At 58.0% G+C, this 24526-nt stretch overlaps 1 protein-coding gene across 4 annotated transcripts in view; it reads right to left on the bottom strand.

Annotated features, from left to right (window-relative positions):
- GFRA2 (GDNF family receptor alpha 2) overlaps positions 1 to 17508 on the bottom strand; it is a 79022-nt gene extending 61514 nt beyond the window's left edge. Inside the window, exons 1-4 of one of the 4 annotated variants that reach the window (XM_037028784.1) lie at positions 17103 to 17508; positions 14842 to 15240; positions 9638 to 9952; positions 3585 to 3668 (exon numbers count right to left, since the gene is read on the bottom strand). In XM_037028784.1, the coding sequence (XP_036884679.1) occupies positions 3585 to 3668; positions 9638 to 9952; positions 14842 to 15240; positions 17103 to 17151 (847 nt within the window). In that variant the 5' untranslated portion in view covers positions 17152 to 17508. Of the gene's footprint in view, positions 1 to 3584; positions 3669 to 9637; positions 9953 to 14841; positions 15244 to 15465; positions 15570 to 15835; positions 15922 to 17102 lie in introns of those variants that run through there. The other 3 variants (XM_037028783.1, XM_037028785.1, XM_037028786.1) reach the window with 3 other exon arrangements.
- Positions 17509 to 24526: the final 7018 nt, after the last annotated feature.

The following is a 24526-nucleotide window of genomic DNA, read 5'->3' as shown; positions in this document are numbered from 1 at the left end:
TCGGTCCTCATTTTGAAGGCCTCCCTGCAGGTGGATGGGCTCCTCTGCCCCCTCACTCTCCATGTTGCCCGCCTGCGACGTCTCCCCACCTGGACCATCGCTTCCTGAGAAGCTTCCTCTCTCCTCTCCACCTTAGTCCAACCCTTCCGGCCTCCCCAGAAAAAATCAGCTGGGGTCCAGCATTCACAAGGTCACAGAGACTTGGGGACAGAGGGGCACGGCTGGAGCCCCATTGTCTCTGCACCCCCCTTGCCTGGGCAGCGTCAGCAGAGACCTAACTCCCAGTCACTCTCCCTGTATCCACTCTTGGTAAATCCTCCTCATCGGCCCCATTAGCAAGTATCACACTCCCACAGGACAAACACCCACACCACAGCTCCAAAAGGCCGCAATGAGGTCCCAGGTCACACAACCTTAAGTGGACACGTCAGGATTCAAACACAACCCGCAGTGGTTCAGGGCCCACACACTCTTCCCACACGCCAGGGCGACGGGTACACTGAACACTCCATTTCATGTTTCCAAGGGCAGCTTTAATTGCTAGGAATAGGACAGACGTCATTTCTTCTCCAACGAAACCTCCTCTCCCACCTGTAAGGCTCGGGCAGGACACTGGATGCCTCCCACGTCACTGTTATCCTGGTCCTGGGTAGAGCCACACTGCTGTCCTCCTGGCCTTGGACTTGGGACTAACTGGACACCAGAAATCCCAGAGCCAGTCACTGAGCCCAGGGCCTGTGTCTGAACTAGGCAGAGAGTAGGGCAGGGCTCCCCCCTGCCCCAGGACCTCTGGCATCAGAGTGTTGGGGAACCCTGGTGGCCTTCCTGGCCAACAGAACCCCAGCAGAGACAGAAGTCGAGAGATAAAAGAGATCACACATTCCAGATGCCTTGCACTAGGCCCCAAAGTCTCAAACACCAAAGAGAAAACAGCGAATGAACCCCACACAGAAGGGTGCAGCAGCACCCTTCTCAGAGTCCCTGAGACCCCACTGAGGGCCACCAAGGTCGGGGAGGCAGCATGCCACCAGATGCGGGTATGTGGAAGTGGGAGCACCTCTACACAGCCCCACAGGGCAGCAGGCTCATCTCCCAAAGAGGGAGTCCAAGCTCTTCGGTCACCCAGGCCAGGCCTGCCCACCAGCGAGCTCCTGGCAGGAGACACGTGTGCCCAGACAGCGAGCCCTCAGCTGGCAGGGCAGCCTGGCGGGCGCTGGCCACCATCTGAGCTCCAAGCCACTCTGCGGGCACTGCCCCCATCACCAGGGAGCCCTGGTGGGGACAGACTGGGGGGCATGACTCCCAGTGCCTACCTCCTTTCTGCAGAAAGGAAATGCGAGGTCCGGGGCAGAAAGTGACCAGCCCACGCCCTCCAGCTGACTGCTGGCAGAGAAGGCCCTGGAATGGGGCCGCCTGGCTCCCCATCAGCCTCCTCTCTGCGGAGCCCACCCTGGCCCGCTTGGTTTCCTGGTGGCCAGGCCAGGGCCTCCTCATCAGCTGCCCGCCCAAGTTTCCCCAGGCAGAGCCAGCGCCAGGCACCCACTCCAGGGCTCCTGTGTCGTGATAGGGGCCAACGGGCATGATGAGGAGGCAGCCATCACGGACCCCAAAGCCCCGCCTTCACAGCAGGGAGCAGTCCCCGGGGCCCCAGCACCCAGGGCCTTGCGGGCTCCGTGCGTCTGGGCAGCAGGTGAAGGAGCTGGCCCAGCGAGTGCAGACCCAGTCATTTTCTCATTTGTCTTGTCGACATCCTTGTCCCACAGAGTGTCAGGTCCATTACGTAAAGATTTTCTGCTAGGAAGACACTTCACATGAGCCAGGGAAGCAGCAGGGGCGCAACTAAAGTGGGGAGTCCTGACCTTCAACCTTCAGGGAGCGAATCCCAAAGGCCCCCCTCCCACACAGTGGTGCTGGGGTGGGGGCTGGTACCTGAGCCACTGGTGGGCGGGAAATGGGTGCCTCTCCACCAGGAGGATGGTGACGCCCTCAAAGGAACAAGAGCTGGGTCTCCGTATGGCAAAAAAAGTGGGTATTACAGTGGCTTGTGGCCCTCCAAAACCCAACCAAAAAACCCAAACCCAACCCTCATAAAATATTACTTCTTGACTTTTGCTATGGACTAAATCATGCCCCTCAAAGAGCCACAGCCCCCAGTGTGACTTTGTTTGGAGGGAGGGCTTTCAGGAAGGAATCAAGGTTAAAGGAGGTTTTGAGGGCGGGGCTCTAAGATGATAGCACCGTGCCTTATAAGAGCGCTCACTCTCTCTCCCCCACCCTCTCTGTCTCCCACCCTTCCCCTCCACCCTCCCCAACTCTCCTGTCCTACCCCACCCCGTGAGGACTCAGTGAGAAAGCTCTCACCAGAAACCAAACCCTGCTGGACCTTGAACTTGAACTTCCAGCCTCCAGAACTGTGTAAACCAAGACCGTATTTCTCTAGTTAGAATTAATTTTTCTCTATAGGGGGTAATAACGGCGGGGGGGAGGGAGTTTGAGCAACACTGTGCTACGGAAGTCTTCATGTGGAAGGGCTTGGGGGCTCACCAGCCTTTCAGTCACAGTTCAGAGCTTCCTCTCTGGCAGCACGTGTGCCCCCAGGTGCTGCCTGTGACCTCTGGGGTAGTCACAGCTTGGGGAGGGGGCGCTACTGGCATCAAGTGACCAGAGGCCAGGGACGCTGCTCAACACCCTACAATGCACAGGGTGGGCCGTTCTCCCAGGAGACGTACCCAGGCCAAAGTATCAGTAGCGGTGCTGTTGAGAAACCCTCGTTTAAAGCAAAAAAAAAACTTCAAAGGGCTTCACATCCTGCCACGAACCACCTGGAAACCTGGGGCCTTGCACCCAGGGATCCCAGGGAACAAGCCCACCCTGCCACCTTTGAACACCAGCTGCGGCTCCGGGAAGAGCTCACCCCCAGCCCCGACAGAGCAGTTTCAAGGCCCCCACAGGGCCCAGGCAGGGGCACACTGCTCGGGGCACAATGCCTGGGGCCCACTGGTCCCCCAGATGGCAAAGGGAACAAAAAACAAAAAAAAAAAAACATCGGGCTCCTACACATGTACCAGGACAAGCAAAGCCAGAGTTCAACCTTGGCCTTCCCCCTCTCTGGGGCAGGCAGAGTGGGAGGGGCTGGGGGGGTGCAAGGAGCAGAGCCCTCAAGGCAAAGAGGAAGCTGAGCAGCACTGGTGGCAGTGACACAAGTGCCAGTGACCGCAGTTGGCACGTCCCAGATGCCACCGCAGCAGGCCGGGCCCTCAACAACCACTGGCTCACTCAGACCTCGCAACAACCCACGGGGCAGCTGTGCTCCCCGTCACACAGCTGAGGAAACTGAGGCACGAAGGGCCTGAACAGCTGGAACAAAAAAGCTGGGAACCATCGGGGCGAGACAGGTGACAGGATAGGAGAGCGATGTCCGGTGTCAGATTCAAGCCCTGCTGCCTGGTGTTTGCCCATAAACGTTTCACCACACACGCAGGTGAGGATCTGCTGATCTGAGGATCGGAGCGCCTGAGCCAGGGCCAGGGCTCCCTGCCCCGGGCCCAGAGGAGAACCAGCCAGCCCAGCCTGCACCCACTCACCTGAGAAGATTGAAGCAAGCCTGAAGATGTCCGAGAGGCGGGAGGTGACTGGCTCGTAGGGCGAGGCCTCGTAAAACTCCTCACCTGGAAAAGAGAGCATTGTCAGGCACAGGTGCCCTATCCTGAAAGTGAGGGGCAGGTTATGTTGGGTGCGTCACATGGACAAGTTATTCACTGCAGCCAGAGGAGAAGGTCTCCCAGAGCAGGTCAGACGGCCAAGGAACTCAGCCATGACCTCCTGGCCTGACCTGCCCTGTTCTAAGGACTTCCAAATGCTCATGGGAGAAAGGCACAGGGGAGGTGGTGCCATGACAGCCCGGGGAAGGCCAGGTCCCGTCCTTCAGCACAACATCACAATACAGCCTCACTTCACAATCCAGGGCTTGCAGGTGGCCCACCCAGAGAGGTGAAGCAACCTGCCTGAGGCGACACAGCTGCTCACGGCCAAGCTGCAGCTGAACTCGGAGCCCTGGCCCTCACTCCCGAGCTCTCTCCCATCACACCAGGCTGACCCTGCTCCTGGAGGGGACGAAAGATCCCCGTTTGCTTCCTATCACAACACCAGAAGAATCTGGCTAGAGGGCCAAGAGGCCTGTCAGCCTGACCCCTCCCATACTGCCGCCCTATCTGTCCCACCACCTGCTGGCTTCTCAGACCACGGGCGCATCAGAGGCTCAGGGAAAGGAAAAGCAAGGGAGTGACGGGAGAGAAATGGCACAGGGTTGCCCAAGAGTCCCCCTACTACCTCATCGGACTCCTGCCCCCTCTGCAGACACCTTGCAGGAAAGGAACCATCCTCCTGGGACTTCACAGTCAGAAGTCCATGAGCAATCGCTCAAGCTGTCTGTGTGAGGTGGGGGCGGGGGCGCAGTAATGACCCACACCCTCTCACAGTGAGCTCCCACCCAACCGGGGCCCAAGCTGTGGGCAGGCACCTCCTCCCTAAGGGGACCCCGCGCAGGCAGCACCCCTGGGGGCCACCTGCAAGAGGGTGCTAGCCACCCACATGTGGGGCCTGGGAATCCCTGTGAGGAGCTCGGTCAGTGGGTCCATGAGGTCACCGCTGACCGAGTTAGGACTAGAGAGGAGCCAGCCCCCTGAGGGTGCACGGGGCAAGGCCTCCTGCCTGCTAAACTGGAAGACCCCCAGGGAAGCGTGCAGACCCCAGACGACGCAGGAAGTGCATGCCCCTGGAGAAACCGCCCCACTCTTCACTCCAGCTCCCAGGAGCAGCCCTTGGGCCCAGCAGCACCCAGCACACAGCCTTGTGCACAGCAGGCACCCACCTGGCATTTCCCATTTGATCTGAGCACGACGTTCCTTGCCCCTTTGGGCCAGGCTCTGACCCCACCTTCCTGTGGTCTGTGTCCTCCCGCTGCCCACCGGCCCTGGGAAAACTCCGTGGTGGGGTTGCCAGCCAGTGCCAGTGACTGAGGCCAAATAACATAAACATGTAGAAGCATTTTTGAAATAAAAACTGTTATATGGTGCTTTCCACAGGCCAGCACTACTGAAAGTGCTTCAGGTACACTAACTCACTTATTCCTCTTCACTTACATGTGCACGGTTGGCACTGTTAGTCTCCCTGTTTTACGACAAGGAACTGTGGCACAGAGACACTAAGTAACTTGCCCAAGGCCACACAGCTGTTAAGTGGCAGAGCCAGGCTTCAGACCCAGGTAGCTGGTATCAGAGTCCAAGCACCTAATCGCCATGAATGCGGTCCCCAAAAGTGTCGTTTAACCAAAGTGCTCTAAGACAAGTACTGCGGAGGTCTAAGTCCTCACAGGGGCGGCCTCTGTCCACTGGACCACTCGCCCAGCACAGGGCCGGTTCCTCACAACTGCACCTGATGTAACTCCGGCCCTGGATACGGATCAGCCAGTGTGATTGGCTAGGGGGTCTCTGGGGAAAATAGTCCTCCCACGACTGGCTGGGAGGGGTCCACCCAATTTAGGTCATTAGAATTCAGTAAATGAGTAGATCAAAAAACTGTGGTACATTTACACAATGGAATTCTACACAGCAGAATGAAAGAAGGAGCTCCTACCCTAAGCAATAGCATAGATGGAACTGGAGAGCATCATGCTAAGTGAAATAAGCCAGGCGGTGAGTGACAAATACCATATGATCTCACCTTTAACTGGAACATAATCAACAAAAGAAACAAGCAAACAAAATACAACCAGAGACACTGAAATTAAGAACAATCTAACAATAGCCAGAGGGGAGGGGTGAGGGGACAGTGAGGGGAAGAATTTTCAGGAACTACTATGAAGGACACATGGACAAAACCAAGGGGGAGAGTGGAAGCAAGGGGGGTGAGTTTGGCTGGGATGATGGGGGCGGGGTGGGGGGAATGCAGACAACTGTAATTGAACAACAATAAAGTAATTCAAAAAAAAGAATTCACCAGTAGAAACCCAAGGGCTCCCCAGCAGCCAGACTGAAGCCGAGTCAGGACACCAGGTGGCTGAGCCATGACCTGGGAGAAGACTCGTGGGAGAAGCCTTTGCTTTTCACATCTGAAGGCCAGAGTGACTTTGAACCTCAGTGTCACCTTTGAGAAAGGCAAGAAACCTGGTCTCAAGTTCCCCGTGCAGCTAAGAGCAACAGCCCTACCCTGTAAATACCAGCAGTGACAGTGGAGGTGACACAGAAGGTGGAGGAGCCAGGGGAGTCCCAAGGCCCCAGGACCTCCCCGGGGCAGAGGACGGGCTGGGTAAGGCGTTAGGGCCATGCCACGAGCCGGCGTGTGCCCAGGGATACCACCCCTCCTCCCGGCACATCCACTTCCCGCCAGAATGGGCGTGGGACTGAACAGCTCCAGGTCCTCGCAGCTGGGACTGTCCAGGTGCTCAGGAGGGGCCACAGCCCTGCCACCACCAGCTCCCTCCACTCGCTGAGGGCTTCAGCCTCAGGCAGAAGGAGACAGTGGGACCCAGTCTCCAGGAGCGTCTCAGCACCAGCAGAGGCCAGTCCTGCCGCCCACCCCAGGGCCCAAGCCCGGTTATTACATTGTTGGGAACTGGGAGAAGTGCTGGGGGACCACGTCCCCCACACCCGGACACGTCACTGTCAGGTAGATCCTCTTACTCACAGAACACTACCTGCTGTTCAAAGGCCTCCAGGCTACCCCTGGTCAGCCCTCTGCAGAAACTACTCTGGCCCCCGAGACCCAGGGGAGGGGTTTGTAGGACCCTGGGGGTGGGGAGGGTTTGAGAAGTGAGAAAATCAGGGGTCCACTTTTCTAGAGTGGGCTCAAGGGAAAGGCCTCCCAGCTTGTACACTGGTTGGCACAGGGAGCAACCGTGGCTTCTTTATGCCGTCACCCTCTGCAGCACACAGTAGGCGCTTAACAGATGTTTTTTGAGTAAATGAAGCGATGAACCAGCTCAAGATTTGGGACCCAGCCATCTCCTGCCAGGCATTCCTGGGTCTCAGGGACCTGGAAACTGCAGGGCAGCCGGCGACACAAACACACGTGATGTGTATTGTCATCCCTTAAGCATCTCCCTGCTGGCACCAGTCAAAAGGCCCCGGGCCCTGGGCAACGTCAGAGGGAGCCCCTTCATGTGGGAAGATTCCCGGGCAGCCCACCAGCTGGTCTGGTTGGCAGTTCTGTCCCCTCCCCCATGCACGTTCCAGCATGCCCACCCCAACCTGCTGCCCGGTCTCCCTTGGGTTGAAATGTAAGGCCGCTGGAAAGAAAACCAGAAACCAAACAGCGCAGCTCACTGAATCAGGGACGTCAGTCTTCTGTGCCCAGAGCTGGCCTGGGGCTCTCCCAGGAACACAAGCACAGTGCCGGGGCCCCTCTCTCTGCTCAGTTTCTGCTCTGGAACTTGAGGTCGCTAGAAATGGGAGGAACGACTACCTGACTCATGAGGAATCCCTTTGTTATTAATGGTGGTAATTCTATCAATAGACATATGCACAGCCTTTCCCTCTGCTTGGGGAGGGTTGAACCATCTTGGCCGGTGGCCAGGGACGCCTCGCTATGCAGCCTCCACACCTGGTCCGTCTCCTCCTTCCTCCCCACACCCAGAGTGGGGGCCGCTCCTCTGCCCTGAGGACCCCCGGACCCACCCCCACTCCCAGGCCCTGTCCACAGAGCACCCCTCTCTCCTTCACCTCAGCACCCCCATCACTACTGTCCTGCGTTCAAATTTAAGGTGCTCAACCTTCTCACATCTTTTTTTTTAACCATCCTTTGTTCTTCTCCCCTCTTCACACCAAGATTCTGGAAGCTGCTGTCCACGTCCATCATCCCCCCCACCTCCCTGGCTCCCGTTCACTTCCTACCCAGGCTTTGGCTCCCAGAAGCCACCTAAGAAACTCACACCAGGGCATCAAGGACCCTTTTCCACCCTCTTCTGCTGGACCTGCAGCACTGGACGTGGACACTCCTTCCTCCTGAGGGCGAACTCCTGCCCTGGTCTCCTGCCGCCCTGGCCTCTCCCTGAGCCTCCGCAGTCACCTTCACAGCCCCATGCCCACCACCCTCCTTGGCACATCTTTAAATGTTGCAGGTCCTGGGCTCTGGCCCCACGCTCCTCCCGCAGTGACGGCCCCCGCTCCCTTGCAGGTTCCCACCCTCAGGCTGATGGCACCTGCTAAGCCTCTGTCACCTGCGCCGCAGCACTGCACACCCAGCTGTCTGTGGGGCATGGCCAATGGGCAGCACAGACCCCAGAATACATTCACCATCCCCCTGCCCTCTCCTGACTCAAAACATTTGCTGCTCATGACCGAACCCACCACCCACCCGGTCTCCCAAGACAGAAACTGGGTGCCCTCCTTGACCCCACTCCCTTCACCAAGACCTGTGGGTTTTCCCTCCTGAAGGGCTCTCAGATCCTCCCTCTCTCCGGCCCCTGCACTGGATTACCCACCAGGCCACATGGCCTGTGTCACATGGTGCCTTCCAGTCTCCCGTCTGCTCTCTTTGTGAACCACAGGGACGCTGTCCTGAAGCAGAGCTCAAGGACGGATCACTGAACACTGTTCAGGCGCCCTGCTGCCCCCAGACCACATATCCCCACCTCTCCTCACACCTGCCCACTTCCAACTCCCTCCACATACCGAGTTACCTGCGGCCCACAAGCAATTTTGGCTCTCCCACACACAGGCCTTTACCTGGCGCTCCCTGCACCTCTCAAACCCTTCCCAGGGCCCTTCACCACGTAACTGCAGCTCACTCTTTAGTCTCAACTGGAAGGCTGCCTCTTCCAGGAAGTCTCTCAAGATTTTGTAGCAAGGAGTTAGACCCCCTTCTCAGTACTACCACAGGACTCACACCGCCAAAAGGCAGAAAGCCTTCACTTATCTGCACCCCCAGACTATGAGCTCCATGAAGGCAGAGGCTGTCCCAGCCGGTCCTCAACTGTTCCCACAATGCCTAACAGACTGTAAACTCTCGATAAACAGCTGCTGAATTAATAAATGAACGTCTGACCCAGGCGGCAACCCTCCTACAACATATGCAAAGCCTCCACACTCCAGTCTGCAGGGGGGTATGGGGGAGGCAGCATCTTGGGGGGTGGCGGTGACAGGTCCTTGGGACTTGGGGGTAGGCTGTTGAGGGATAGGGACCTGCTTGCTGCCCTCACACCGCTCCAAGCCCTGTGGACAGTGCCCAGGCCGACCCCCGGTGCCCAGGCCAGCCAGGGGGAGCCGGCCCTCACTCGGGCCCAGGCGGTCGGAGTGGCAGAACTGGTGTGCTCGAAGCTCGGCTCTGCCTGCACACAGCCAGCCCTTCTCTCTCCTCCGGCCTCGCTCCTCCATCTGCCTGGCTCACCTTCTCCTGTGACCACTTCACACAATCATAGGTCCTCCTGCCCGGGTTTACTTCCTGTGCTCTCCTCCCACCACCAAGCCTTCTCTCCTCCTCTGCCACCCCCTAGATCAGGAGGCTGCTTCCTCTGGATTCCCATTTCCCCCAGCAGGGAGGGACAGAGAGTTGGCCAGTCCACTCCATTGCTGAGTCCTCCCTTGAACCTAGGCCCACCCACACTCCTCCCCACCAGCACCGCCACGCCCGCCAGGCTTACCCTCTGTCAGCCCCAGGTGGATGCTCCAGTAGATCTGCAGGCACTGCAGCTCCTTCTTCATGCCCCGCTTGCAGCGACAGTCATACAGGGGGCTCTCCTGCAGGACCTCCAGGGCCGCCTGGCACTCCTTGTTGGCCAGCATGGTGTTGCGGTCCCGGCCCGCCAGGCACTGCCGCAGCGTGCGGTAGCGGGAGCTGCAGTTGGATTCAGCCGCACACAGCTCATTGGCCCGGACACAGTCCACTGGGGGGCGCCAGCTGTGCAGCTCGGGGCCCTGCAGGGAGGAAGGGCTGGCCAAAGAGCGGAGGGTCTCGTCTGGGTGGTGGGGAGGGAAGACAAGCATGAGTGAGGACCCCCACAGTCTCCCACACACATGCTGGGCTGAGGGGCGGGCCTTCCTGGAACCGCACAGCCATTTACTCCAAAGCACATCAAGTCCCACTCCATGGCACCTCCCCAAAAGGGCAGGTCAGAGGAAGGGCTGCTGGTCCCAAGACACCAACATCCCTCCTCAAACATCAAGGGGAACTCAAGCTGCCCTTCTGCTCTGGCTCCGTCAGGTTCTCTCTGGTCCCACCTTGTCACTTCTCCGCACTAGGCCCAGCCAGGAGGCCCTCCAGCAAGACCACACTGTCAAAGCCAGGAGGCCACAGAAGAATGTGACAGCCTCAGCAGAGAGCTGGGGGCTGAAGGGGCTGCTGGGGTGTGCAGGGCAGGGACCACATTCATACCCCCCACCCCGGGCCCCCATCAGCTTCGGTTCCAGCCAGAGGGCCACCAAAGCACTAGTGAAGCCCTGGAAAGCAGCAGGAGGTCATTTAACTTCCGGAGCCTGTTAGGACATTAGACACCACGGAGTCCAGCCCAAGATTTTGCCCTGGGGAACCTGAGGCCCAAAGAAGGGAGATAACACCCCAGAGTAGCACACAGGCTGGCAAGGCTCCTAGACCCCTAGCCTGTTCGTTCTGAGTTCTTTAATTGAAAGATCAAAAAACATTTTTAAGAAAAAGAGAGAGAAGACTGGGAGACAAGCCGGACCCTGAGGTCCAGTGTGTGCCAGGCCCCAGCAAATGCCCAGTCCAGTCTCACGGCGGCCAAGACCCGAGACACGCTGCACAGGGACAATCTCCACCCCAGCCCACCGAGGAAACAGCTTAAGCAAGCCATTTCCTCTTTTTCTTTTCTTTGTCTGTCTGTCTTTCTCTCTCCTCCTCTTTTTCTCTTTCTGTCCCCTCCTCCCATCCTCCTCTGAAACCCTCTCCCCATCTCTCCTTTCTTTTCTTCTTCCCAAAGCCAAATAATAAGTCCATTACAAAAGGGCAAGAGCGTCCCTCCTAGGCCCTCATCTCACACAGGGACCCCAAGTTCTACCCATCGCCCCAGAGGGTCCAAACCCTCAGTCCTCAGCGGAGAAGATCCAGAGATGAAGGGCGGAGAGGGGCCCACTTGAACCTTTCAGAATCAAGTTCCCAACATGGTTTCATCCATTGGACATCTTCCTGGTCTCCCTCATCAGACATCTTCCTGATGTCTGTCCTCTCCACACCCCTCTCTCCAGATCCTGCCCCAGAAAAAAAGCCCCTGCCATGGCCCAGAGCCAAGACTGCCCGCTCCAAGCCCCGACGAGTGATCTGGGAGTCTTCCTTCACTCCATCCTACCCCAAAACATAACATGATCCTAGGCCAGAAGTCCCCTTCTCATAATCCCAAAGCAGCCCCCCATCTCTATCCAGCACCGCCAGGTCTCCCTCCCCCAGGGAGGCCCTGCGCAGGGGGGCAGCTACCGCAGGGAGACAGCGACACCTAGAGGCAGAGCATTGCACAGAGAGCCTGTCCCTCCTGACAGAGTCGAGGAGGGAAAAGGATAAGCTCCTAGAGGGCCCAGGCCTACCCACACACCAACAAAGAGGAGCAAGGGGTGGGCCTGGAGTAGAGAAGGCCTCCAGGGCAAGAGCAACTGACACTTCCTTAGCCCGCTGACCGCTGACCGTACTTCTGCCTCAGGACAGGAAGACCTGAGGGCTGTGGCCAGGTGGAGACAGCGCAGAGAAGGAACCAGCATGGAAGTGTCAGCATGGGCAGTGGGGCATCTGCTCATTTCCCAGCTTCAGCAAATTCTTAGGTCCCTGAGCAGGACTCAGTGCATCTGGGCCACCCAGGAGCAGCTGAGCTGACCTGGCCTCACTTGCACCTGCTGCCCACCCCCCCTAGTCAGCCAGCCAGCCAGGTGGTGCTTAAGACCAGCCCAGCCCTTGGCCTTCCACTGACTTTGATCACCCCAGGGTCCCCGCAGGCTTCTCCCCTCCCACCTCGACTATATCCGGGGTGGGCTGAGAAAGAGACACCCTCCGTAGGCTGGACAATCAGGACATTGGCCCAGTGGACTGGGGAAATAAGGACACTCACCCTACAGGTGGGATCTGGGGCCCCAGGGGTGATCCTTACAGAATCCCAGCTCCTGTGCCAAAAGCAAGGGCACCCCCATCCTGCCAGCTAGCACACGACCAGGCAGGAGACCCTCAGCAGAAGATGGGGTGTCTTCTCACCAAACTGCCCACCTGCTGCCTGTCCCTGACTCTCCAAGTTAGCATCATGACCCCCAGAAGCAATCAAATCCCCCAGAGGAAGGAATCACAGCAACTCAAGGCCAAGAACTCCAGAATAATGGTCAGAAGGCATCCTGTTGGCGTTTCCAAGTAGGAGGTCAGGAAGAAACTCAGACCCACCCAGGAAAGACATGAGGAATAGCTTCTGGAGAAACCAGGGACTGAGTGTACACAGAGCTACAGCCACTGCCTAGCACTAAAGGTCCCCGCAAGAGCTGGGGTGCCAGTGCAGGTTGGTCCTGTGACCAGACCCCCTCAGTGGCTTTCCCCATCTCGTTGTCTCCCTGAGCATGTCCACACTGGAGGGCAGGATGGCTGGGCCAGTAAGGCCTTCCTGCCCCCCGGCCTCCCTCGGAAACTTGGGGGTGGCACACTGCAGGCCCTCCCACGGTGGCCCCAACTAAAGCTCCAGCAAAACCTTTCCCCCAAGTGGAATTTCCAACCAACTCCCAACTGTGGGCTCCTTGCCAGGAAAGGGGCCCTGGGGCTGAAGTTTCCTTAACACCAACCCACCCCTTCCTTCTTGGTTGGCCTAGCCCAGAGCCTTTCAATGGTCACTCAGTTAACCTCTCACACAGCTTTGGAAAGGGGTTCCTCCCAAAAAGGGCACTGAAGGGCTGCTGCCCCTGATTTCCCACTGCTCTCACCCCCTCCTCTCACCCCTCAGCCTCCAGGGTCACGGACACCAGGGTGGGCATCTCTGACTAGCACACCCTCTCATACCCACACACCCACACATGCACCGTGAGAACAGTCACCTCTGCAACCCTCTCAGCCTGCAGCATGGGGATCTGGGCCCGCAGGTGACTGACCAGGCCCCTATTGCTCTCCTCCACTCTAGGACCTCAGCGGTGCCCACGCCTGGGAGCCCTGGCGGCCTGGAGGGCATGCAGCTCAGCAGGTGCAGCCTGACCGATCTTCCACAAAATACAGTTTTCTTCCCAGCCCCAGAAAGCTGGGTTTTCAAACCAGTGGGAGAAAAGGTCAGGTTTTATAATGGCCCCTTCAGAATGAGAGTCCACTTGCAGAAGGCTGCAGGGAAGGGCTGCAGGACCTCAGCAGGCCCAGAGCACATACCTCAGCCCCTCCCACCCTGGCTTTAGGCAGTGGGGCAGTGCAGGCCACACCCTAGAGCAGTGTCAAGCCCCCTGGAGAACCCATGTTGGGGGAAGGGAAAGAAGAGGAGGCGGACAAAGGGCCCAGGGCCAACCCTGACTGAACTCCCTGTCCGAGTCAGAAGGCACCCAGACCACCCATATCTTTCTGAGACCAGCACCTACCTCCCAGGCCTCCCTTCTCCACTCCTTCAGGAAGAACAGGCTGCACTCATGACCCGACTGGGCAGCTTAGTTCACCACCAGCTACACAGCAGGGCCGGTGGGGGGGGGGGGGGGCGGCAGGAATAACGCTCACACTGAAGCAGATGTGCCACACACACACACACACACACACACGCATGTCACCAGCTTCCTCTCTATAGGAAGTACCCAGGGCAGTACCTACTCGGGGACAGCAAGCCCTGCCTGGGACTCCCAGTCAGCACAGTCTTGCAAAAAACCCTCTTTCCCTCCCCTCCACTCCCAGAATATTCTCTCTATACCCACTTCTCAAGTAGCTGAGATGTCACGCAGGATAAAAGGGGGCGATGGTTGGGAAGTGTGAGTGGAAAAGAGCCAGCCCAGGGTCAGGGGCACCAGGCAGCCCCTCCTGCCTGCCCTTGAGGGAGGGGGCTTACAGAATGAGGAGTGGTCTTTATTCAGATCTGGTGTTTTCATTATCCCTCTTTCCTCCCTCACCCGAGGAAGAGAAAGCAAACTTTGGCCTCCTTCCCTTCTCTTCCCACCAGCTAACAGGGTCCCAGGCCCCAGAGGTGAGGAAGGAAAAGAGGTGAAAACTGTTCACAGCCCCTCACTCCCAACCACCCATCAGCTGGTCCTGGGCAGCAGGGAAGGCAAAGGGTGGGGAGAAACTTGAAAAGCATTCCAGGTAATGGAGCTGTGGGCAAGGGTTCAGGGAGCTGGAAACAGTGCATTTTCCAGAGGTTGGTTGGCAGTGTCGGATGCCTACCAGCGCTCCCCCAAAAAACTGTCCAACAGGAGCTTCTGAAGAAACCCGTGCCCTCCACCACAATCCACTCCAGGAGCCCACAAAGGTGGGACATGGATATTTCTCTCCCAACACTGAGCCTTTCTCACCCCTCCCCTCTTCCAGATCAAGAGTTAGATTTTTTTTCTTAAGTTGCTGCAGTTTAAACCCATTATTTTTAGGGAAACGAGTGCTATTATTGTGTGTGAGTGGCGAGTGTGCGTGGGTGTGCGTGCGCGTGTGCGGGGGTGGCTTGGGTGTTCTAGTAAGTCTCCTTCCCAAACCCCCTCCCCCCCCCCGCCCCGGGTAACCAGACAGCCGGGGCTCGTGCCGGCCCCACTCGGCTGGCAGCGCCCAGGCTGGCTCGCTCCGAGGCGCGCTCTTCCTCGGGTTGCCCAGCCGGTCTCCCCGGCACTCCGCTCACCCCCAGCGTCCCCGGCTGCTCACAAGCACCCGAACGCGCCGCCCGCGCGGGCCCCCGACGCTCTGCCCCCGCCGCCCGCAGGTACTCACCTAGAAAGAAGAAGAAGCAGAAGGCGTTTGCCAAGATCATGTTAATAAATCCCACAGTTTTGGTTTTTTGTCTTTCTCCTTCGGGTAAAAAAATAAATAAAAACAGTAATAATAGCGAAGCAGTGACAATCAACCCCAAATCCAATGCGGAGATCCCAGCTAGTCCACCCGAGGAAGATCCTGAGTCCTGCGATTCTCGCCTCTGGCTGGAGGGGGTGGGGGGAGTAAGGCGGTCAGCGCCTCTCAACGCCCCCCCCGGCCCACTCAAATCAAATACACGGGTGTATCTGTGGATGTCTGCTTCCCAGCCGACAGCTATCCTGCGCTCTGCCGTCCCTCCGCTGGTCCGGGAGTCTCGAGTCCCCGCGGGTCCAGTCCCCTGCGCTCCTCTGGACGGGCCTGGGGAGGTAGGAAAGGCGACTGAAGGGTGGAGGGTTGGAAGAAAGCAGCGAGGGTCGGGGGTCAGAGAAAAATGCAAGTAGGAAAGCAATCCACAGACGGGGGTAAGCGCCAGGAAGATATCCAGCGGGAGCTTGGAGGAGGAGAGACCGGAGTCGCTTCTTTCGCTCCAAGACGAAGGAAAAATTCAAAAAGCCTTCTCCCGCTACCCCTTGGCCGGCTCACTTTTTCTAATGGAATTCCGGTACCCGTTCTCGGCGCGCGTCCGTCTTCCTCCCTCCACCTCTCGCTCCTCTCCTGGCTCTCGCTCTTTGCTCGCTCTCCCCAGCTCTCCCTCGCTCGACTCTCTCCCTCCCCTCTCCCTCTCTCCCGCTCCTCCCTCCGCCCGCCCCCTTCCCCCTTCGCGGCTCCCTCGCCACGGCTCTCGCGCCCGCGCCCCTCTCCTCCGCCCCGGGCTTGGCGCTCAGGCTCCTAGGCGGCCGGCCGCGCGGGGCGCGGGCGCGCGGCGGAGCAGCGACACTGCAGCGGCGGCGGTGGCCGGCGGTGGTGCCGGGGAGCGCTGGCCGAGAAGAGAGCTCGGTCGCCGGCCCTTCCTCAGACTGGGCCGGAAAGGGACCGGTTCCCCCGGCTGTGGTGCAAACCCCACGAAGCCTCCTTCCGCCGAGATGCCCCCACCCTCCGTCTGCAGGCTGAGCCCTCCAACCCCTAATGCCCCTGCCCCGCCCCCTCGGCCACGGGGTCTGGGGCACCCTAGCAGGCTGAGCGGAGGCCAAAAGGCGTCGAGTGTACCGCACCCGAGCCATCCTAGGGGCTGGGGGAGGGGCGCTAGAAAAAAAAATCTTCGTGGTGGGAGTCTAGGGAAAGGGCAGCACCCTCCGCGGGCGGAGGCGTCCTTGGCAGGGAAATCTAAATCCCGCGCCTCCCGGAAGGCGGAGAGGAAGAGAAGGACCCCCTCTGGCGCTGGCTGCCAGCGTCCCTGCGCAGCCAGCTGGCTCGGGTCTAGCCCCTCGCACCATACACGTGTGATCGCCACACGGAGCTCGAGAACTTTCCCCGAACGCCCGCGACGCGCTCGCCCCTCGCACACCGATCGTTTCAGCCCTTTGAGACCCCTTCCTTACAGTTTGCCCTCCCCGGCGCGGGCAGAAGGCTGCCGAGCCCGCGCACCCTCGCCCCTGCATCCGCGGCCCGCAAGCCTGCCTGAACTGCGCCGAAGAGGTTAGGCGGGGACTGGCGCCCCACCCGGGCAGGATCGCCCGGAGACCGCTCAGGCCAGGACTCGGCGCCAAGCTCGAGAACCCTGGGGTGGCTCTCCCAAGGCAGCCGGCTGTTCCCCAGTTCCTAGGCTCCCGGCGGGGTCCCCTTCCCCCAGTCGGGATGGGGGCGATTGATCCATATGTCGATGGGCTTACTCGAGTGTTTTAGTCCCAGAATTCACAATAAACCCGTACAAACACCAAAAAGGAAGCGTCTGGCTGGGAAATGGCTGAAGGAGAGGTGAGGTTTTTGGACACATTCTAGCAAGGGCAAGGCGGTGGGGTTGTGGACACACGGTGCACACACCCACGCACGCCAGGCACCCCGGTTTCACGCTTCCTCCTGATGCATCCTTACTACGTTAGCGCCGCCTGCATCCCTGGGCTCTGGCGCACACATTCCAGCCTGCAGCTCCGAGCGCACCCCGTGTGCTGTGGTCGGGTACGCGCAGTGCCTCGTAAACTTTCCACCCTACCCAAAACGGACCTAGCTCGATCTAAGGTGTAGTTGACGGTGCCTTTTAAGATTCATTTTTAAATGAACAAGACCGTGGCAAAGAGTAAATGGTAGAAATCGACCTGGGTGTGGAGGGAGGGGTCACTCACGAAGCCAGCAGCCTTCGTTAGTGGAAAAGCTAGAGGGAGCAACTTCCATCTTGCGGATTTAGGCGGGAACGCGGCTTCTCTAGGCTCGGAAGCGCAGAGCGCGGGTTTCTTCTGAGTGCCTCTTCTCATTTGGCGCATCCTGGGGCGTGGCTCTCCTCTGTCCCAGGCCATTGAACGGTGTCCGCCGAAAACGCGACCCTAGCCCATCAGTGATGGAAATAGGCCAAGAGGGTATGGGATTGGAGCTGGGGAGAGCCCCCTTCCGGCTGCCCTTGTGTCTTTCCTCTGCGGTTCTAGGAAATGAGTCCACGTCTGGCAGGTCTCCTGGCTTCTTTCCAGACACTGGGTGACTGAAGGAAACCGCTGAGAAAATTCAAAAGAGTGTAGGTGGAAGGATTAGAACCGGCAGGAGCTACACTGCTGAGTAGCCTTGGACCAGAGGCTGGGAGCCTGTCCTGTGTACCCTTCCTCCTTCCCCTCAGAGCCCAGCTGCCCTCCACCTCCCCCACGTTTTGTATCCCAGGCAGCCAGCCCTTCCCTCTTCCAAGGGCCCTACTGCAGGGTCCAAAATTACTTCTCAGCACAACTCTCTTCCTCCCCAAGAATGTCTTCAAATGTCTTTTACCCCTCAAAGGGCATCAGGAGGAAAACCCTCTAAAATGTACGGGAGCATTCTCTGCCCCAGCCCTTTCCAGTGAAGGGCTGAGAAAGCAGCAGGGGACACTTGGGGGGGGGAGGGTCTAGCAGCAGGAAGCGACTGGCTGAGGCCTTTCAGGGACTTGGGGTCACCCAGCCTCCACGAGGACACCAACACCAACCAGACCAACAGCCATCTCACTGTGACTCTGGGGCGCTCTGACCCTGGGCCTGCCTTGACCTGGGCCTGCTCTTTCCTCTAGTCTACAGAAAGCCTGTTCTACTACACCCCATTCTCTACCCACCCCAGGCTCAACCTGAGTTGCCTTTGCATATGGCAGAGTCCAAGGGTCACACCATACTTTCTGAGCATCTGCTCTGTGCAAGCCCCGCCCCCTGCCTGTGCCAGGCTCTGCAGAAGAAACACAGAAGAACCCCTACTAGTCACAGGCAATTTAATTTTGCTGAACTCCAGGTGTCTATAAATGGGGGTTTCAGAAAAACCCAGCCTTGCAGAGATTAGACAAGGTACCACACACAGAGCAGCTAGTCGGATGCCTCATTCCCCCTCTTTCCCCTGAATCCAAAAGAATTGGGAACCCATGACAAGGCATGAAACCTAAGTGACAACTGGGAGGCAGAGAGAAAAAGCTGGGGAGGGGGGCTCAAGGGAAACAGACTACTTAGCAGAGGATGGAGGCTGAGATCTCGCAAAAGGGAGTCACTGGAGACAGGAGGGCCAGCAGGTGTGAACCAGACAATCTGGGAGCAGGACGTGATTGGCTGAAGCCTTGCACACTCTCACAGGCCCCAGGTACCAAAACCTTCAAACCACCTGTGAGGGCTCACCAGCAGACGATCGCCCCGCCCACGGGGCACCCTTCCCAGTCACAGACCAAGAGTTGTCATGTGAAGGAGCAGGAAAGAGGGCACTTGGACCCTCAGTTTCTTTCTTCTCCCTCGTCTCTCTAGGCCTGCCTACCTGTCTTGCGGAGTGGGTTCTCTGGAGAGCAAAGTGGTAGAGACGCAGAGAGAGAGGGAAGAAGGACTGGCCGGAGGGGAGAGGGTTGCAGCCTCACCCCGGCGGCCACACACACATGCTTTCACATGTTAGCTGCACAGCCACTGACCAGACTTGTGTGCTCCCTGTAAAACTTCATCCCTTCCCTTCCTTCAGTGGAAGGAGGAAGTCTGAGGGTTCCCTTGCCCAAGAGATTAAAAACAACTACCAGGAATAAAAAGAAGAAGGTGCCAACTAAGACGTGTCAGGAACCATAGACCTGGCAATCAGAGTTGCTACAGGACAGCAGCTGACCCAGGCCTCCCATAGTCAGTCAACCAGCGCCAGCTTCTCGGTCCCTCCTCCATCCTCAGCAGGCCTGCCCCTGCCCTGGAAGCACGTACAGACAGAATTAGGTCAGGGGCCCATGAAGAGAGTGAGCCACCCCAGGGCACACTGGGGCGAGTTAAAGAAGAGTCAGTGTGGCTGGGTTTCAGGAGCACCTGCAGGAGAGGCAGGGTCCAAGCTGGACCCGGGAGGATGGTAGAAAGTGGCTGAACACAGAGGAGGGCAGTCTGGGAAGGAGGCAGTACAGACCCATGTGCTGCACTAAGATCGGTCTGAGGAATAGTCCAGAGTTGGGAGGAGCCGTGGGAGGGGCTTGGAGGGAGAGAGTCTGGAAGGTCCAATCGGGATGTGCAACGGAGGACAAGCGTTGAAGGCTTCGGGCTCGCTCCCCTAGGAGCCACTGAAGGCTTTTGAGCAGGCGAGTGACGTGATTCGAATGGTGTTCGGGAAGACTGATCTGACAACTCTGTGAAGGATGGAGACCAGGGACCTGTTAAGAGGCAATTGTAACACTCTCCGCCAGAGGCAATGAGGGCCCCAAACAGGAGACGGTGGCACAGACCAAGGAGGTGGCTGTCAGAGGCACTGCAAAGATGGATCAGCAAGGTGTTGGTGACAGATGCCACACAGAGGACAGGGAGGGGGAAAATTGCCAAGATAAAGGGCTCAGCCCAGACCTCTCAGGCTTCGTCATTGGAAAAAATAAAGTAGCCAGCTCTATAGCAAGACACATGTTGCTGTTCCTTTAATTCTTACAATAACTCCATGGGGTAGGTACTATTAATATCCCTCCTTACAAATGAGAAAACTGAAGCAAGAAAAATGATTTAAGTTGCCTGCGGTCATATTTTAAGTGGCTGAATCAGGATTCGAACTCTGGCAGTTGGGATCCGGGGTCCCACCCTGGCAACCTCTGTGGACTAAAGAAGTAAGCAAGGTGACGGCTCTCACTCTATAAATTTTCATGTCCCAGTTCTGAGGACCTTAAATACTTTCTACCCCCCCTCCCTGTGAAGCAGCAGTGTTAAGAAATCAAGAGAATTGACATTTCTTTTTCTCTGTCCTATGGGCCTTGTTTGGCCTAATCCTCAGAGTTCAAGTCTACAGCCTTAAAAAGACCCTGCCTAGCCTGGCACAGCCCCACAGTGCCCGGCTTATCCACGCACGAGCTTTCCCAGCTCCGTGCCAGCCCCTGCCTCCCTCCCAGTGACAGGCTGACCCCCTCACCAACGTTCCCTCTCCCAAGGGCCACTCCAGATCCCGAGGCCCAGCCTGGTTGGAACAGAGACCAGCAGAGATTTAACTAAACCATCCGATTCCCAAAGAGTGAGCAGGGAGGAAACCATCTGATTCCCTGCCGGGCGGGGAGGGTGGAACTGGGCGAGGAGAGAAGAAATGCATACGGCTGCACTCAGGGGCATTGATTTCTCTAATTGATTTCGGTCAGCATTCTCCTGCTTCATCACTCTCCTCAGAGGCAGGCACCGAGGGCGGTGGGAATCTGGCTTTACTTAGGCCCCCCTGGGGGCCTCAGAGACCACTCTCTCTCTGCTGCACCCCACCCCTGCCAGGGAGCCCCCAGCCCCAGGGAGCCCATTAGGGCGGAAGGAAGCAGGAGCACAGAGGGAAGTTGCTATGGGCTCCACCTTACTGAATCTGGCACCTTCCAGTTTCACAGCGTGCTCCTCCAGGCCTGCAGCCTGCACCACATCCCCGGGAGGAGGGCAGGGCACAGTTACCTTCCTTCCCAAGTGAACAAACTCAGGCTTGAAGCTGGCCGAGGCCATGGCGCAGCCAGCAAGTGGCAGAGCACGCCCTCCCACACCTTGGTTGGGGACTTTTCCTCTCCAATACAGTGTCCCTCCACCACAGCTGCTTCCTTCCTCCCAGGACATTGTTGGGGAGAGGGACACCACACCCAATGGTTCAGGCACTGTCTTCGTCTCTACCCTGGAAAGGGTTGTTTTTCTCAACTCCTCTTGCCCCAGAAGTGACAGATGCCCTGAGAAAACTGTGAAGCCCCACTCCTCCCCTGACTCTTCACAACCCCCCAGTGGCAGCAGGAGCTGGGCTGGCAATCGTCCTTTGGGTGAGTTACTATCAGCTTAAAATCCCAGCTCAACGGCACGCCTCCTCCCCACTGCGTTCCACCTCTGTTGGCACCATCCCTGCCGCGCCCGAGCGCTGTCCTGGGGCCAGTACAGTGCTTGGCAGACCCCAGCTGCCTGGAACAACCCCACAGCCTCTCTCCTGAGCACCCACATCCTCCCCAGTTCTCAGGCTCTGGCTGTCTGCCAGGTTACCCAAGGTCGAAGCCTGAATCCAGGGAGGGGGGCAGTGATTGCTTCTGCCAAGCTGTGGGGAGCCAGCTCCTGCCACCAGGAGCCCCAGGAGAGCTCTCAGCCCCAGCAGGTACCCACAGGGCCCCGTCTTTATTCAGCCAAGCCTGGTAAGGTGGTTGGGGCATGGGAGCCAGGTCTGTGATGGACTGTCACTTCAAGGGCCCATCTCGATCTCCAGGGGCTAGAAGGCAGCTCACAAGTGAGCTCTGGACAGAAGACAGGGATCAGAGTGTCCTTCTCTGAGCAGACCTGCCTCCCCTGAGCCCAAGCTATACTTGGGCCAAATGACACATGTACCTGCATGCCCAGCCCCCGCACCCCGGCCTCAGGTCTGGAGAATTTCTTTCCCCCTCAGCCACAGCGTTCCTCCTTACCCTCACTGTCCCCATTCACAAGTGCTTTCCTGCGTCCTATCTCTTCTGCAGGAGCAGGAAACAAAGCTGCTCCCAGTGGGAGGGGTGGTGTTTAGCCCAAAGGAAGAAACTGTTAACAGGAGAATTCCAGTGGTCATGGGCCCTTGGGGCTGGAAGCAAACTTCCGGGACAACAGTGCTGAAGAGCCNCATGTACCTGCATGCCCAGCCCCCGCACCCCGGCCTCAGGTCTCGAGAATTTCTTTCCCCATCAGCCACAGCGTTCCTCCTTACCCTCACTGTCCCCATTCACAAGTGCTTTCCTGCGTCCTATCTCTTCTGCAGGAGCAGGAAACAAAGCTGCTCCCAGTGGGAGGGGTGGTGTTTAGCCCAAAGGAAGAAACTGTTAACAGGAGAATTCCAGTGGTCATGGGCCCTTGGGGCTGGAAGCAAACTTCCGGGACAACAGTGCTGAAGAGCCAGCGAGGGCACAGCGCTCCACGGCCTCCACACAGCCTCTGAGGAGGGCGCCTTCTGGACGAGAACACTTAAAGTCCTGGCCTAACGTGACTTGTCCGTCATCACAGACTCAGCGTACTGCTGACTGAGCACCCGGACCCTGGCATCCTGATTTCACACTCCCTATTTGTAAGGTGGTCTTTGCTTAGACACTGCAAAACAAATAAAATACATCTCAGTCGTGAAAACTAAGAACCTTCACAGAAACAGTACCCATGACAGCGGCTGGGTTCTCCCCAGGGCCCACATTCCACGGTCCCAGACAGCTGGGATATTGGAGCTCTTTCTTACGTCTCCTGTGACACACACATCCCCCCCCCCCNCATCCCCCCCCCCCCCCCCCCCCCCGCCCCACGAGGACGGAAAGCATGGGGAATCTTCCAGGGTCCCTAGACTACACACACCGTGAACAGCCAGCTGACCTCTATCTCCCTGGACAAAGGCCTGTTCTGGATGCTGTTTGCTTTCAGTGGAGCAAACAGACGCCGCTCCCATCAAAACCAGGAGGGGAACTTCCAACCTGCTACTCTCCAGCCCCAGTCACCGCAAGGAAGACACCAACCATCACATCTGCAACACACACCCTAGGAGGGGCCATTCTCAGGGGTCCAGGCCCCTGCTGCCTCCCTACTCCAAAAGTGGCGAGTCCCAGCTCCCGGGTCGGGGGGACTGCATGAGGGGTCTACACTGCCGATAGCAGTGGGAGCTTCAGGGCTCTGCCATCTGTCCGTTCTCTCCCACTCCACCCCCAGCTCCAAGTGTGGCATTGTGGACAGAGGCCTGGATAGGGTTCAAGTTCCAGCTTTGACCTGGGCTTGCTGGCAGGTCGGAGAGAGGTCAGGACTGCTTGGGGCAGCACACTGCACATGGTTGACCTTCAGTAACCATTTCCTCCTTGGAAGGAGGAACAAACAAAAGAAGGGCGGGAGGGAGAGAAGGAGGGAGGGAGGGAGGGAGGGGAGAAGGAGGACTTATATACTATTGGAATCTGTCCCCTCTTGTCTCCATGCCGCATCCTAATTCCCAGTTCATCTTCCACCCAGTTCACTCCATGGAATGAGCGGACAAAATGTACTTGGGTTCCAGCGCCCGGCTCTGCCTTCAGCCACACATGTCAGTCACCTCGGTTCCTGGGGAGCAGTAGTCCCCACTCTGCCTGCCTCTCACAGGGAAAGGGAGAGCAATGAGCCCCTGAAGGTGATGGTGCCTTGGAATGTTCGAGAAGCTCTGCAGATACAAGAAGCAGCCATGCTGTTTCGGGGTAGCCCACACCCCAGGGTGATTCTGGGCCACCCTCCCACCTGCGTCGGGAACGGACAGAACCCACCCAGTGTCCCCAGCTTGGTACAGCTCCTGCTACTCCAGTGACTTGAAGTCCGTGGTAACGAGGGACGTTCCCTTTCCACAGACGGAAGAATCGAGGCCTCCAGAGCTCAGCACGCATCATGCTCCCCTGAAAACGCTCGTTTTCTTGTCCATACACCTCACTCTGCTCATAGCTTTATGTGGACAGGGCCCACGTCATCCTCACCCCTTATTGTCAGAGGCCGGCATGTCATAGGCTCTCAGCAATAAGTGCTTGTTGCACGAATGAGTGAACGGACGGTGCCTCTTACTTGACGTCACCTTAGCACAGGGATTCCGGCTGAGATCGCTGACCTGATTCCAAACACGTATCCCTGTTTCCAACCTCACGAGGGTGTCACTAACCCATATAAAATTATTCTCTTTCCTTCTATTCTGTTCTCCTTGAAAGAAATTAATAAATCTGACCAGAGGATTTTTTTTTGCCATTTAAGTTCATTTAATTCAAACTAGATTGGCTTATGCCCTTCACTTTAAAGTCCAATTCTATAAAAACTTAGCACAATGGCAGGAGTAGGTCTCAGAATTCTCGACTAACACAATGAACTGTCTTGCTCCTGCTCGTTGGCGTGCAACCCCCACACTCCCCACTCTGGCCTGGTGGCCCCCAGAGAAGTTTTCAGTCCGAAGAAACAGCGCAGCTGCAGACCTGGTTCTCCCTCAGCCTGACCCCCCTCCCGAAGTGGGTGGCAGGGACACAGCCCTCTGTGAGCGTCAGAACCAGGAACACAGGCTCCCCAAGAAAGAGTTTCTGAACAGAGGAAGGGGCAGAGTTGGCCCCACACCTCCCACAGCTGTGCAGCACCCCCTAGCTCTGGCCCCTGTGTCCCAGTGCAGGGGCACCTTGAGGTGGGGGATCCCT

This window comes from Sturnira hondurensis, unplaced genomic scaffold (assembly GCF_014824575.4).
Source record: "Sturnira hondurensis isolate 20B ecotype Veracruz unplaced genomic scaffold, ASM1482457v3 Scaffold0020119, whole genome shotgun sequence".
Taxonomy (NCBI): Eukaryota; Metazoa; Chordata; class Mammalia; order Chiroptera; family Phyllostomidae; genus Sturnira; species Sturnira hondurensis.
The sequence above is the reverse complement of the archived record's forward strand: the minus strand, read 5'-3'. Positions and strand labels throughout refer to the sequence as shown.